Source organism: Thermobia domestica, chromosome 11 (assembly GCF_964235325.1).
Source record: "Thermobia domestica chromosome 11, izTheDome1.hap1.1, whole genome shotgun sequence".
In the NCBI taxonomy this organism is placed as follows: Eukaryota; Metazoa; Arthropoda; class Insecta; order Zygentoma; family Lepismatidae; genus Thermobia; species Thermobia domestica.
Window position 1 is genome coordinate 161,499,362 of NC_137464.1, and position 16,600 is coordinate 161,515,961.

General features: G+C 35.3%; 1 protein-coding gene across 1 annotated transcript in view; it reads right to left on the reverse strand.

Moving 5' to 3' along the window:
* LOC145664535 (carboxypeptidase B-like) overlaps positions 1-16,600 on the reverse strand; it is a 111,179-nt gene that overhangs the window by 39,913 nt on the left and 54,666 nt on the right. Inside the window, exons 6-7 of the mRNA XM_081731293.1 lie at positions 5,412-5,499; positions 4,517-4,662 (exon numbers count right to left, since the gene is read on the reverse strand). Coding sequence (XP_081587419.1) covers positions 4,517-4,662; positions 5,412-5,499 — 234 coding nt within the window. The remainder of the gene's footprint in view (positions 1-4,516; positions 4,663-5,411; positions 5,500-16,600) is intronic.

Consider the following 16,600-nt stretch of genomic DNA (forward strand, 5'->3'; position numbering starts at 1 on the left):
AGTTGAGAAAAAGACTCGTAAAATGCTTCATGTGAAGTACTGCACTGTATGGGGCAGAAATATGGACATTTACGCAAAAGTTATGGAAAACAACTGGAAGCTTTCGAAATGTGGTGTGGAGAAGAATGAAGAGAATTAGTTGGGTCGAACAGAAGTCCAATAAAAGGGAGTTAGAAATGGTGCGGGAGAAAAGATCAGTTTTAAACATTATTGAGAAGAGGGAGGGAAACTAGTTGGGACAGTGGCTAAAAAAAACGTATCGTGAGGGACTTGCTAGAGAGTATGGTAGCAAGAGAGGGAGAGGCAAAGGAGGATACAATTGAAGGACAATGTCAAAACAGAAATATCGTACGTGAAGACGAGAAGGTTAACTGAAGACCGTGTAGCATTGGAGCTTTTCAGATGCGGCAAGTGACCTGCCAATAATGGCAGAATACCTATGATGATGATGTAATATACCGTAAATACCCTTTCGAAACAAATAATCACCAGAATAAAGTTGAGTTTCGTTAATTATTTTTATGTTTTCTGCTTTCTATCCCCATAATTTATAAGAAATGCTTATCTGATTTTATGACCGTTTTTGTTAGGTGGCTTATTCTTCCTTCTCGAGTGTCTTTTACCATTCTTTTTTCTATACGTTCTTTGCAAAGACTCCAATGTATTATGAGTTTTGAGAAACAAAGAAAAAGTATTCGCTCTAATTTTAACAAATATGGCATTACCATCACTTGAGAGAATTTTTGGGGTAATTAACAAATACGGTATTACTACCAATCTGTATTAGAGGGAATCTTAAGTAAGTAGACATGTTTCCCTTTATTTCGTGTTTCTGTGTGTATATGAATTTTCTTTGATTTAGTTGACTTCCAATAGGAAGAGATAGCATTGAATGTTTGGCTTTAATTTTATTGATATTGTACTCAGTGGCGTATTTACGATTTTGTTTCGGGGGGGGCTTTGCTAACTTTCGGGGGGGCTTTGCCTGAAAATGTGAAAATTCTGCAAGATATTTCATATACTTTACTATAGTAAGTAAGATTTCGGGGGGGGGGCTTAAGCCCGGAAGCCCCCCTAAATACGCCACTGAGTGTACTATACGATTCACTAAACTATAAAGGGAATATTTAGAACTGTTATAGTAGGAATTATTTTTGAAATTGTAATTACTATAGAAGAGACAAGGTTGTAAGCCAATGAGAGTGTAGAAGCGGATCGAGATGTTGCGGAGGCAGATTGATATACTGCGGACCTGATATGTGTGCAAATTTTTGTATGCTTCCAGGGCTCTAGTTATTTAATATAATTTGATATTTTTCTTTCAACACGCGTAGTTATTTAATCACGAATACGAAATTCGAGCAACGGTGATAATTACAAATTCTGATAAATATTTTCCTTGCTATCAAATAAAAATAGTGACATCATGAGACGAAACTCCGCTCTAAACGACCTTGCTGATGGCTGGAGTGTGCTACAACTTGTGGCGTGATATTAACTACGTGCATAGTCTGCGTTCGTGAATCTGGAGGATGTATGGTTTCATAGAATTAAAGTTAATTACCGTAGAAGAAACCACCATCGATACCTCATTCTGTAACGGCTTGCGACAACGTAACGCAAAATCTGTGTTTTATTTTGCGATGTTTGGCTTAGTATTACTTTTGCATTGCGTTACGCTTCGCAGTTCTTGCGAATGCTGATTCAGAATGTGGTCCCGTTAATATCAATAATCGCAACTGATTATCTCAATTTAAATGGTAACTTATTTATTTTTACAATTTAAGTAAAGTACTTAATCTGAGCAAAACGAAAAGAATTACAGGCAAATTAGAGCAACCATCGGTTTTAAACATTAGGTCACTGTATCCTTCTTCACTTTAAATTTTCAGTGAATTTTATTGTGTGGAAATTACGTAAAACATTACTTTTTAAATCCATCCAACTTTTCTCAACCCAACCAAAATTATATGCAAACAGTATCGTTAAAATTTGAGAAATTCTTTATGTATAAATCGGGTTCATTATATTCATAATATGGATGGTAGGTGAACCAGTATCACTATTATATTGCTTTCTGTTTGTAGTGAGTGATTGAGTATCTTATTACACTGGTGGAAATGCATTTAAAAACACCTAAAACGAATTACAATGCTTTAAGTTGATACAGAAGAAGAAGTTGATATTCTCTGATGGTCAACACAATATGATGACGATGGAGCATGCAATATATGTGATACAGGATGTTCAGGAACATTTTAATGTATTATGTAAACCCTCCAAATGCTCTCATTAAGTGTTCTAGGAAACAGGCCCTTGGGTATCCTACCTTCTCTAAAGATATTAGCATAGTTGGCGGTGTTTCATTCGATATTTAGATAGGTGAGAGTGGGGAAAACCGGGACCCTAAGGGTTGAAGGCTTCCAGAAATCACTGTTTTTACCGCAAAGGAACACTAGTTATCTGTTAATGCAGCCACAGTTTTAAAAACATTATTTAATTGTTTTTGTAATTGTAGGTGCTGCTTTTGTAAAATAAGTCATTTTACCCCGTTTTACTCCACTAGTGAGGTAAAACTGGGTAGACGTGTTATTGTTATGGAAAATAAAAATGTTAAAAGTTTCCACAAAATTCAAGTTTTTCATTGACATAAGATAACTATAGTTATAAAATATAGGAATAAGTCTAAAAGGACCCAACTTGATGAGGTGTTAATAAATTTAATTTTCTTTCTCTTTACTTTTTTTCTGTAATAGAAGGCCTATTGACACAAGTCGCAAATAAAATAGTCATCTTCCTCTTCGGCCCCAGAGCAGTTTCCATGGGCCCGACATTGGGTGCATTGGATCCATCCCTCACCACCCTTGGAGTCCGAATAAAGCGTATCGGTTTCTCTTGTTTTGGGCGCTTAGTTTCTGTCTGTTGTTCTTTTTTGTGGCATCTTTAAAATTTTCCTTTTCTTTGATTCGTTTATTTGTCTTCTGTCCATCTTTGTTCTTCTTTTCTTCATTTTGCTTTTCTTCTAATGCTGTCTGAAGTTGATGCTTGTATGGGAAGCCCGTCAAAATGACTGTTTTTTCTTTTCGCGTGTCCTCCTTCGGCTGCGTCTTTCTCTGTGTGTGGGGGAGGCATCAATTCGGAGGGTGAAACATTGAATGATGCTTCAGGAACACGTTTAGAGTCAGGCGTCAAGGACTTAGAACAGCAGGATAAATTGAGTGGTTCAGGTTCAGAAGGTGTTGACACATTAGGAACACTTGCTGCAGGACTTATAGGGACTCTTACTGCTAAACCTTCCTTGTTTGTAGAGTCTTGATGCTGGCTTTGAGGATTTCTTGTAACTTCCACCGTGGTTTCTTTCGTTCGTGGTTCAAATCCCGCTGGGAGCTTCACACCTCCGATACAAACGCGAGTAGTAGCTGAACTGTCACTTTAAACAGTAGGCCCCATCTCATATAGACACAGTGCTGATGTAGAACGTAAAAGTGGAACCAACCAACCAAGCAGTTCATGGGAGCGGAAAAATGCAAGGATATTATTGTAAAATATTTTATTGTATAATATTAAACATTAATATAATACAATAAGAATATTTTACAATAATAATTAGGCCTATATACAATAATAATATTTTACTATTATTGTTTAATATATCTAGTTTCGTAACCTCTTACTTGTATACTAATATGGTCAAATAAAAGTATTTCAGGGTATATAATAATAACTTTCTATGTTTTAAAAACCCAAGGGCCAAAACAGAGTAGTGCCCGGTTTTGCCCCACACGTACAGCTTTCATCACACACGGCGTCATTTGACTATGCAAAACGCTATAGACAATTACTTAAAATGATAATGAAAATAATTAAATGCTGTACAAAGACAGCTACATACCTTTACTCTTGCAGAAACAGGAACGCAGTATAACCCGTCTATTTTTCTTCAAAAATTGTAAGCAAAAACCATTCAAACTGAATTTTCTTCACAGCAACAAAAGCAGCGAGTCTATTGCGTTCTGGTAATGGCCACTGTTCCTTCGTCAAGATGGAACGTAGTTCCGGCGATTTCCGCGCGATCGCAGCAGATACAAAAGCTAGAAGGAGGTACCCGGTTTGCACCCGACTTTCCGGGTTTACCCCACTCTCCTCTACTGTACAATCATGTTCCTTACATGGCTGATAAAGCACAGGTCGTGATATCTGGTAGGTCAAAGTAGAAGGTAGAATACAGTCTACATTTTGGATCCGTTTGACACTGAATGTTTGGTTTCTTGAAGTTTTGTAGGATTCCACTTATGTCTAAACGCATTAAGCCACTGTCCTTAGCCACATTCCAGTTGTTCTGGCAACACAGTGAAAGGCAGCAACTGGCACGTAAATCCCACAATTCCTTATTAATCTTAATGTTTCAGAACTTCTGTGGCTAACAAATTCACATATCCCACTTATCTGATCTATAATCTCAGAATTCTAGCATATGTCTAGCACAAATGTCTAGCTAAATATTAAAATAATTTACCTGTCCGTTGCTGTGGTAAGTTATGTAGATTTGAATGCGGTCAGCATTCGCTAAAATAATATCTCGCATCACTCGTGTCTCAGGCTCAGAGAAAGGTTCAGATCCGGAGAAAATTATTGAACAAGGGTTATTGCTCGTACCACCCTCTGAAAATATGAGAAATAAATTTAGTTAGTTACGTTTAAATTATTTGACATTAGTTTTAAGTGCTGTAACTGCTCTAAAATTGGAAAGTCATTTTTAATGTCTCTATCGTGCTCATTATTCTAGATAAGTTGACTATAAACTAACTTTTATAAATCATAAGATGTTTTACTACGTTTCTTCAGATTTAATAGCTAAATTATTCCGTATATTGAAAAGTCTTGTTTAAAGATGAATATTTGTTAATAGTTTGGTATGCCTCTATTGTTGATTATCATCCTTTCTACTAAGTAAAACCTTCCATTCCTTAAAACAGGGATGCAAATAAGCACTCGCCGGCGAGTGATTCATTGGTACGGGCGAGTATTTAATATCATATCGAAGGTAAGTAAATGATTTCTATTATGGAATGTGGGCCAGTAGCTCTTTTCTTAGGATAGTAAAATTTTGTTGCTTATTTGCATCCCTACCTAAAACATATTGTGGTCTGTTACTGTCTTTTTTTAATAATTGAAAATCGTAAGTAAAATGGTTTATTTAAATATGGTTTGATCTGCCACTTGGCATCTTCTTGGGATAGATTTTCACAATTGATATTAGAACTATTTGTCGCAACACATAGTATAGCACAAATTACAGTGGATTATATTTTAGAAAATGTTTCCAGGTCAAGTAGTACACCTAGGCCTATTATTGTTATTTAAGTATTTGCTTCTCTTAATAAATAACATTCATCATAAATAATACCTACCATTCCAATGATATCCAAAATTTCTATTGTTATCAGCTCCTACACAACTCGGAGTATATATGGCACGGTTTTTTCTCCAAAATCTTTCCTGTAAAAGGATTATTATATTAGATGCTTAAATGTATTAAAACACTTTTAGTCCAGTCATTTTAGGTGAAAACATCAAACTAATTGTAAAAGAAATAAAGTAATGTTTTTTAGATTTGGAATAATATCCCCAACAACATAGCAGAAGTCTACCGAAATCCGAGCATGGGAAAGCAGCCATATTGGCCGCCATATTGAATTTCCTCACAAAATCTAGAAATTTCCAATTTAGTTCCAATTTAAGTGAAATATACATAAGTGGATAGCTTTTTAAACCAGGAATCATCCGATCATGTTTCTATTCATATTCCATTTATTACAAAATGATAATAATAGGCCTATAGGTAGTAAAGTTATGAATATTATAAGGATACATTATCAGTGTTTGTAAGAGATGGTTAAACTTGTACAGACTTGTTTAAATTACTAGACTCTCTTTAAAAATACTAACAAAACACAAGTAACTAACACAAGTAAGACACTGCTGTCACTTCCATCGTTATCACTCTCCATCAGAAACACCATCGTTGTATAGCTACACTATCTTCTGTATTGGAGTTGCAGCACAGTATACCATGACATTCACTGCAAACTGATGAACATTCTAAACCATGCTTTCTACATGAGCACCTTGAAGTGCTGCAATCTGTCTTGCATTTACATCTTATGATATCGAGCAGAACTGGTGGTGCTGGTGGGAGATCAGTGAGTACTGGAAGGAGTTGTCCATCCTGTAACTGCCAACCACAATCCTCAGGTAGAAGAGTTGTATTGCCTTTCCAATCCTGAACTTGGTAGTAGACCCGTAAGCTATGGAATTTAGCAGCAGCTGAAGTCGGTGGAAGTGACTGGGCTTGAACAGCTTGAACCATATTTTTAACAACCTTTGTACTGAAGCATCTGTATCTGAGTTCATCTAAGGTATCAGATGTCTTTCCTCCATACATGGCACAAATGACATGTTCCTCGACAGTGATTATGTCTTCTTTCAGACTGTTTGCATTGTTGAATACTTCTGCATACTCCATAAATGATGTATTTTTCATGATATTCGTTAGACCTTTGCCTTTGCCAATCCCAAACAACTGTGACGTGGTGTCACATCCCAAAAGCGCATGAATAAAAAGCAAGCCACTGCAGACTTTTAATCCTAATGACGACTTCGTAGATTGAATGTTCCATTCTCGGATGTAGGTTGCACCACGCTTTGGTTCTGGTCTGAAGAAGACTCTTTTACTATCCATTTTAACATAGAAACACAGAAGTATCAGGACATCAGTGTCGTTTTTATTTGCTAGTTAATGATAAAGCAAAAATGGTTATACCGTTGGATTTATGGTAAAATTTGCTATTAATAAGGTGTCAATGTTATGCATTTTGTTTAAAACTTTTGTCTGATTCAAAATGGCGGATTTGAACATGGCCGCCATCAAGGCAACTCTTACTATAGACCTAATATTTATCCACCTGCTTTTTATTTAATTATTATCATTAACACAAAATTTACAAGGTGCGGTAAAGGACTAATACATATGCTGCAACAATATTTAATTTCCTTGTAACTTTTTACCAATTGTGTGTAAATCAAAATTAACGTCACCATTGTTCTTCTGATTAAATTTACGCCTTAAATCATGTATCACCTGACCCTATTCCTATTTTAAAAACTTAACCTTAATTCAAAATGGCGGATTTCAAGATGGCCGCCGTCAGGTATATCCTTACTATATGACTTCCCCCTAGTCCTAATATATACCCATATATTTGTTATTCACCTTTTGTCGTTACAAGAGGTCTTACAGGGCTTTTACCTCCAACTGTATGAAGACTATTCTGTACTTCCATGTGATGTTCTGGTAGCTGTATCTCCTAAACCCCTGGAGCTTCGCACCTACAACATCACTGAAATACTGACCACATTTAGTACTGCTTTCTCATATGTGTCTCAGTCAGCAACTCGATTCACCCAAACGTAAGGTTTACTTGTAAGTCACATATGGTCATTTGGTCTTCATCATTATCTTTGAGGTCTTGCATGACAGCAAGAAAACTTTTCGTTCTTTCATCCTCCTGGGGTCGGCCTTTCAGTTGCAGCTTATTTTTGTTGCTTCACTCTTTGGCACATACCTCGTTGGAATTGCTTTTCCATTTCTGAAGTTTACGTTACATTGATTGTGGTAAACTGCATCTACGGCTGGAAGATCCTTAGCAAACAGAAGTCTTGCATACACTTGTTTACTCCATTCATCGTCCCTACTGGTGCATACATTCATTATGGTAGCATGCGATGCATGAGTTCGAACTGGGAAAACTTCATATCCTCTCTTTCTACCATCGAATTTGGCTTCCTGCCCACAAAACAGACAATGTTTATTGAATCGAAACTTCCCCACTTGTGATCGAAGCACAGATCCATTACTAGTACTAACAACTGGTTTTCTCCTTTTCAAAACCTTAATGTTCTTTGGATTACACCATGTTTTCCTACATTTCACATGAACGGATTGTCCTTCTTGTGTTCGTATACCACTTCCTCTTAATTCACTTGCTTTGTTTATTCCTTCACTTCCTTTGCTTCGTAATGTCACAGTTTGTTCATCCGATAAGTTCTTGTCACAAATGACACATTTCACATCTAAATTTTTATCCATGATAATTACATCAGCTTATAAAAAACAAGTGAAAAAAATTGTTAACAATATTAATGAAAATAAACTGCCTGGGATTATGATAAAGGAAAAGAGTTCAACAAATATATTAAAAGCCTTTCTCAAGTTTATTATTGGTAAAGTTTTTTAACTGGTTTAAATTAACACACTGTTTTAGAGTTCGTATATCACTTCCTCTTCATTCACTTGCTTTGTGGATTCACTCACTTTCTTTGTTCGACACGTCACTATTGGATCCTCAGATAACTTTTTGTCACAAAGGCACATTTCACTTTTACATTCTCATCCACGATGCTTAAACAGCTCAAAATAATCAACATCTGAAACAAAACGAAAACGAATAAATTTTAACAGCGGTAAGAAATAAAAAGAAACTGCATGGTATTATAATCAAGAAAAAGACCTCAAAAAACATATCAAATGCCTTTTTCAAGCTTGTTACTGGTTAAAATATTAGTAAATGGCTTAAAATAACGTTCATAGTGCCCAAAACTTTCTTTTCGATACAGATTTGAAGTTAATTGGAGGAATAATTGCATTTTATAGATTTTAAGAGTAAATCCAAGATGGCGGCCAATATGGCTGCTTTTCCATGCTCGGATTTCGGTAGACTTTTGATATGTTGTTGGGGATATTATTCCAAGTCTGAAAAACCTTACTTCATTTCTTTTACAATTAGTTTGATGTTAAGCCCTTTTTTCACCTAAATTGACTGGACTATTTCGAAGTGTAGAAACATGATATGTGCACAAAAACTACTATCATGTGTTTAAAGTTCAGAAACAACGAAATTGTGAGAAAATAGAAGTAATAGTGAATGAAATTATCTATAAACGGTACAGTTTCTTTTGTTTAGTCCTTAGAACGAGTTGAAGAACTTAAATTACGAAGTACTATGAACATTGGAATAATCAATAAAACGTTAATATTTTTACCTCATGGAAGACATTATTACGTAAAACTTTAATAACATCCCAAAGCTTACTTTAAGGAACAGTAAATCAAAATTTAACCAACTGCCTTCTTAACACGTAGTAAATAACTTGCAATGGTTTAGTGAATTGACTATGCTTATTAACTATTGAATACAACGGGAATAATGACAGTTATTATTTAATGGCTAATTGTCTATACCGTACTAATTTTTAAGTCGCTGCGTTAACGTTCTAACAAACAATTAACGTAAGTGTCATTTACCATAAATTACTAGATCCTAAGACCATTCCAGAAACCGTCCGTCAATTTGAAATTTATGGTGAAGTACGGCAGATTACGAGTATGTTCCAAGAAAACAAAAGTGTCTGCTGCTATTTTGTGCAGTATTTCGTAAGATTATTTAAGGAAGATAATTAATTATGTTGTTTTAATTATGAACCACTTACCATATTTGTATGTTGTTTAACAGTAGATGTAAAAGTATTACTAGGATCTGTACTTAGAATGTAAGTCAGGTTTTTTTCTTCAAAATGACCTGGGCGCACAGATCGCACCATAACGATGCCGAGCCGTTAGAAATGAAACTAGAGGAGAGACTAAAGAACAAAATTGAGCAACGGATTATTTCACGCTCGAAACGAGATACTGCTACTTTTCGAAACGAGGCAGCCGAAAATACAGAACTAAACTTTTCTTTAAAAAAGTGTGAGGCCTACTAATAACACATTGAAATTATGTGATTAGGATACGACCGTAACAAATTGTAAATGATACAGAATGGTATTATTTCTTGTGTGATAGTAGCATGGTGGAAATTAGAGTTCAATGTACCGATTGTAATAAATGGGTGCATGAATCATGTTCTGGAAGCACAAATATACAGATAAAATATCCTTCATTTACATTTGTGATACATACAAGTAAACTTTGGCTCATCAGCTTGCCAGTGATTATACTCAAGAACTACTCAGGCCATGAATAAGAAAATTAAAAGTGGAGCAACTTTATTATTAGCAATGTAATGACTATCATTTCTTAACGCTTTTCTTATGTTTGCCGTTTTCGTTTACACAGACTTTGTGTTTCACAGGTTTCGTATTAGGTCTAATAGTCCACACGTTCAGCATGTCAAAACTAAGAGTCATAAGAGATCAGAATTTGGTTATTCATGTTAACAATACAGTGTGGTTTTTTGTCTATTGCTTTTTTTAATTACAAGTCGCCACGTGTAATGTTAGTATAATTATTTCACAATTAAACAATTTGGGAGTAACGTTGCAACCCGATTTTCTAGTCATTGAAGTGTAAGCCTGCTACTTCTTATTAGTTTCAATTGCAGTGCGATATAGGCTATCGTCAGTGATAAAAGTGGATTTGGAAAGGTAGGGGGAGGGTAGGTAGCTTAATGACGTCACGCCGTCCCCTGCCTATCTTTGCCCATTGTGATTTTTTAGAAACTCGTGGGACGCCGTACATTTTTGAGGTGGAGGACGACGTACCGCCGCATTCCTTTGCATTTTTACCCCTGGCTATGGTAGTGTGGTGTAATTTAGCAGATCGGATGCCTAAATGGCACGGTTTCGATGGGCTTCGAATTTATTTGTTATTTCATGACAAATTCACTCTAATATATCATCCTTGCAAACTGTTATTTCTTATTTATTATTTCTTTTCATTGGAATAGATCTTCCTTGCAAACAGTAAACAAATGTAACATATTGCCACACAAATAGCAACAAATAACATTTGCCCTACGTTCTATGTTTTCACGGTAACTTCATTTTTTTTAACATGTGCGAATTAGGCAACTCTTCAGTAGATATTTTTCATGGATATCGAGTACAATAACACGAATTTAACAACATGAGAGCGAACTCAAAGATATAAGGCTTTTCATTAGAAGTCAATAGGTAATAACATAAGGCTTGCTCTTACTCTCATGACTAAAAAGCTCATTAGTTGTGAACTTGTTTACAGATTCAAATTCTACAAATGCCTTGTATTCAAATCCCAATAACGTTTAGGGTTCCACGTTTAGTGTCTTTGTGTCATTTATAATCTGGGTGTTTTTCAAGGATGAAAATCGTGATCACAAAACATATCCGCGTTGATATGTTAAATCCAGATTATAGAATGGAGTAAATGGTATAATAATCACTTTTTCAACATTGAAATCGGAAACTCATTAAACCAATCTGGTCTCTTTACGTGGTTTACAGTTAGGACGCCTCATGTTCTGATAATAAGAAATTATACAAAATTTACACAGCTGTGAAGTTAAAGCCATAGGAAAATCAAATGGAAGGAAATTGAAACCAAAGCTTTAAGGTGGATCACCACCCGGCAGTCAGTACATATTTTAGCTCGTTCTCTTAACTACTGCGCAATGAAACGTTACCTATTATAAATATTGTACTATAAAATAGAGTTATGTTTCAGCTACAACAAAAGACATTGATTCATTTGGTTGTGTCTTCTGATATCGAAAAAGGTAACAAGTAACAGAAAAATTTGATTCGTTTTACAATGACCATACAAGATGTCACTTACTGTTAGATCTTACTAGAACTTCTCAGTTTTATGAAATGTTTATTTGAATATGTAAAATATTTTAAAGTAACGATTTCATTATGAAACAGATATATTGTTTGACCGTTTTTGTGTTATGCTTCACATTTTATTTGAATATTAATCTATGTTTAAGGAAATAGATCTTAGAAGGAACTTGCGCAGAACGCCATTATGTGTTGTTGCCAAATTTGTACGTTTATTGTGGTAGTCCTGGATTCTAGTGTTTCAGTTCGAGAAGTGGAACTTAGCTGAGGGATCGTAGACTAATTTCTCCAGTACGTATCCAAGAATAATTCCATGATTACTTTACCTTTATTATCTGGCACCAGTAAACACTCCACACTATTTGGCAACACCACACTGTTCAAGCAAGGTTTCGCATTGCACGAATAACACCTAGTGATCCACCTTAACTCTGGTTGTGTTTTTAATATCAGTTTTACTGTAATTGTACAGGATGGATGAAAATAGCTAAGTATTTAAAACTGTTATTCTTTAATATTGATACTTATTTATTTCAAAAACATGTACATGTCCTTTCTTACGTAAAAAAGCAATATAATATAGTCTTTTTCGGTATTAACGCAGTAGGCGACATATTTTTCGAAATTGGCTTTTTTGCAGTTTTTGGCTCAGAATTTTAAGGCATATCGAATGGTCTAATCGCCATGTTTCTATCTTTAACCGTTGTCAAGATAGCTATGTCGCTTACACGGGTATTTTCGTGCTTGGATCAAATAAATGTGGTATGAACATGATTATTACAATATTCCATGACAAAAGTGTAGTAAGCGACAGCTTGAAGTTGGTTCTGAGTTGCTTGAAATAATTTTGATGTGGTGATATCAATGATTTCTAGTATTTGTTGCAGTTCTATTTACCTGCTAAGAACAAATACTTTTCCTTGCAGCAATTTTGCTATGTTAAAAATATACGTAAGAGACTCTCAGCCTCACTTCTGAAGCAAACGGTAATATTGTTATAGCTACTTACTGCTGTTTTACTTACACTAACAGGGTATAACGCCGTATAATACATTTTAAGGTTTCATATTTCGGTGCAGAAGTTCTTCGGCGAAAACTTCCAAAGCTGCACGAGCGTCCATTTTACACGATTTCAGAGCTCCTGTTAGGAAAAAAATAGTGTGTTGCGAGTAATCAAGGGGGTAGGAGCTAAGAGGTTCTACGCTTGGCGTTTAATACTTTTTTCCTAGTAGACTGAAAGTGACAATTGTATTTTAATCCATGCAAGAGGAAAATAATGGTATGGTTTGAAGCAACTTTTAGGAAGTTTTCACAATGATTAGGAATGATTATTTTATACACTAAGACTAAACGATCACTACATTAGGGACACTTATCTAATAGCGTGTTCGTTCACCTATCTGGGTAATCAAAGCATTCAAATGCTCATGAATAGATTCCTCAAGATATACTCATTGTATTCTGCAGGTTCAGTCCAAGCCATATATGCTGCAGCGGTTCCTGCAAGTGGTGCACATTTGGATGATGTGCAGCACACTGCACAGAACATTCCAGCATGTTCCATGCATGTCTAATAGGATTAAGTCTGGCAATATTGGATGTCAGGGTAGTATTGAAAATTCATTTTCATGTTCCTCCAACCATTGTGTAATAAACGTAACCCGATAACACCTTCCGTTCTCCTACTAGAATATGGCGCTGTTCTCTTCGAATTAGAGGTATGGGTTGCAATATCTTGCGCCATGAAAAGTTTAATCAAGTATGAAATACCTGTGTGTTGCTTTCCAGACCCAGACAATAAACAGCACCGCCATAGTCTTATTGAATTACCATACTGCAACTCGGAGACGCATAGGCCTACTCAGGCTGTTTCCAACAATCTCATCGACATAGTTTAGTGAAAAGCGGGACTTAACACTGCAGATAATCTTCATTCATTGATCCATAGTCCAATGATCCCTTTGCTTTTGTCAATGTCAGCCCTGTGTTATTTTTGTGTTGTTGTAATAGTGTTGGTCTACGGCTATGATACCCTTACCGATGTAAGGTATGGCACATGGTTATGTTTGAAATTAGTTGTAGGAATTATTGGCCCACTTTGTACTGGTGCGTCAACTCCACCATTAGACGAGTAAAATTGAGATTGAACCTAGAAATAATTGTAATAAAAGGTATTTTTATTGTCTCTTGTTCTATTGAGTGTCCTGAATAACATATCGAAAGTCTACCAAAATCTGACTACGGGAAAGCCGCCATTTTGGGCCGTCATCTCGAATATTTTCATAAACCATTTCCATAAACTTTTCTTTTAATATCTTCGCAACGAATCAAGCTAGAGACTTGGTTCTTGACCCAAAAAGGAGCTAATAAACCATACAATTACGAAAATGTATAATTGGTATAACTGTATGCAGAATTATTTAAATATAGTTATTTTAGGCTGAAAACGTTGTTGAATTGATCTCCTTTTCTCACTTTCATGGCTAGTAACTATAAAATCCTCAGAGATACTGGAAGACACCCCAAAATAAAAGTAATAGATTTCAGTATTAGCTTTCTATCGACACCAAAACTGCTTACCTATGTCTAAAAGTAAGGGAGCTACTTGGTTTTATGTGATACAGGATGTTGTATTTTGAGTCACTCACATACGCAATTCAGGTATTGTGGTTAGACATCAAAACAAGAAGAAAGTTGGCAGAAACAAGAAATGACATCTTAAAATCACTGGTTGAAAAAGGTCGACATACTATGGAACATTTCACGTCTTCTAAAGCCAAGTGTACCTGACTGCAGGGCGTGAGTCAACTATTTCACAAGGGCTAACATCATACTATATCATCTTTGGTTTTCCTCCCTATTATCGACATGGATTCAGCCAATGTGTCTTGCATTCTGTCAACGCTGTTATTTATAGCAAAGCATGCAGCAAGTTACAACCAAGTTCCCATAGTGACCTTTGATCAGCCATTGTACTTGAAAGCAGTTGGAGTCGTAAGCATCGAATCACAGGGAAGTCCTTCAAAGAAATGTAAGGAGGTCTGCACACATTAAGAGTTTCCTTGGGTGAATAGGTTTTGTCATGACTGGATCCAGTTTAGCTGAAATTTTGGAAGTTGTGTAGGCAGGAAACACAGTGAAGCATATGCTGTCGGACAAGCCAATTGCCAGAGCTATTCGTGGCCACATGCTGGTGTCATCAGTCCTTAATAATATTTTAGCTAAGGAAGCAGTAAGTACAGAACCTGAAAGCACCGATATAACCATAGAACGATTAATATTTGTACGATTTCTGAAAGAAGAAATGTTGGCTTCCGAAATTCCTAATGGGTAGGAATGTAATCAGTATGCTTTATAAGGAAGTAAATGATAAAATAATGGAACTGATAACCAGCAGTACTACTGCACTGTGCATGGTGTACTACCATGAGCAAAATAAATGACGCGTCTCTTTATTCTGAAGTTTTTTGAAAATATCTCTGTTTTCTTTATATGTTCGAAATTTCGGAAGGTTTCCCCAGCAGGATAGGTTAATAACAAACCCGTTTTTAATATTTGTGTTAGATATTAGCTTAAAATAAATAAATTAGAAGCAAAAAACATTAAATCGACAGAAATCTCGAGAATTACCAACTCTGCTAAAGTGGGAAATTTTCAAGAACGCGAGGGAATTCTGCAGTTCAAAACGAAGCAGCGACATGTATGTCATTGAGAGAAGCGTGGATTAGATCTACAAACGAAAATTTTAACGAAACATTTCTAATGTGTCTTATTACATGCATTATCAGCTAACTCCAAATATATGAATCTATGCTAAGTATTAACGTATAGATAGAGCAAATAGTGGAAATTACCTATGGAAAAAGACGAATTCTTAGCACAATCGTAATGAAAAATCGTCTTTACCGTAGAACAGGTTCAGTTTACGTAAGAAAACAAGTAGCTCAGTTAGTTAAAGCAACTAGTCTGTATGCCGAAGGTATTGGGTTCGAACCCCATGGAAGTGCCGTTGTAATTTTTATTACTGTGGTTATTTTATTTATTTTTTATGTGGGAAAAAATCAAATTGTAACATATGTGTAAAACTCATGACGATACCAAAAGAAATAAAAAAAATGCCGTTCTCGCACTTGCATTAGTGTCTCTAATTTTTGTTTGCAAACAGTTTCGTAATAATTTCCCCTGTGCTCACTACTCACTACATGCTCAGTGGTGCATAACGAATGTTTTCCAGTAAATGTTAAGTCTAATTTGGAGAATTTTATAAAGTTTCACAATGTTTCTCGCTTGATAGTCTTCTATCTACTTTTTTGGATATTTTGATAACAGATTTCCCTATTAAATGTTTAATTTCCCCTATATATATTTAATTACAGAAAAGTTTTACACGTATTTGTCTTAAATTGAAATTGTTTTGAATTTACCACATGAGGTAAGTAGCCCGAAGGAGGAGAACTGAAGTAACTGATATTCTACGTAGAAACAACCTATTGTAGAATGATTATGCTTCTTAACTTCAGCACATAATCTTTACGTTGGTCAGACAGAGAAAAACCCTGTTTTTTCCTCCCCTATGACCACTCATCTTAAAGCTCTACATGTAATGATTCGTGTCACATAATTTCGGCTCTCCAAAGACATTTATTATTATTATTATTATTATTATTATTATTATTATTATTATTATTATTATTATTATTATTATTATTATTATTATTATTCCTGAATATGCCACCCTTACATAATGTAACTTTAGATATCTTGGTTTAAAGTGCTTTCTTTAGTAATAATTTGAGCAACCATGTAATAAAATTTAAAATGTATGAGGGGGCACGAAGTTTTATTCCCCCCTCTCTTTTCAGCACCGTCCCAACAGAAAGTATATAATTTCTGACAAGCAGAGTAGACAAAATGAATTAAGAAATATATTTAAAGTAACCTT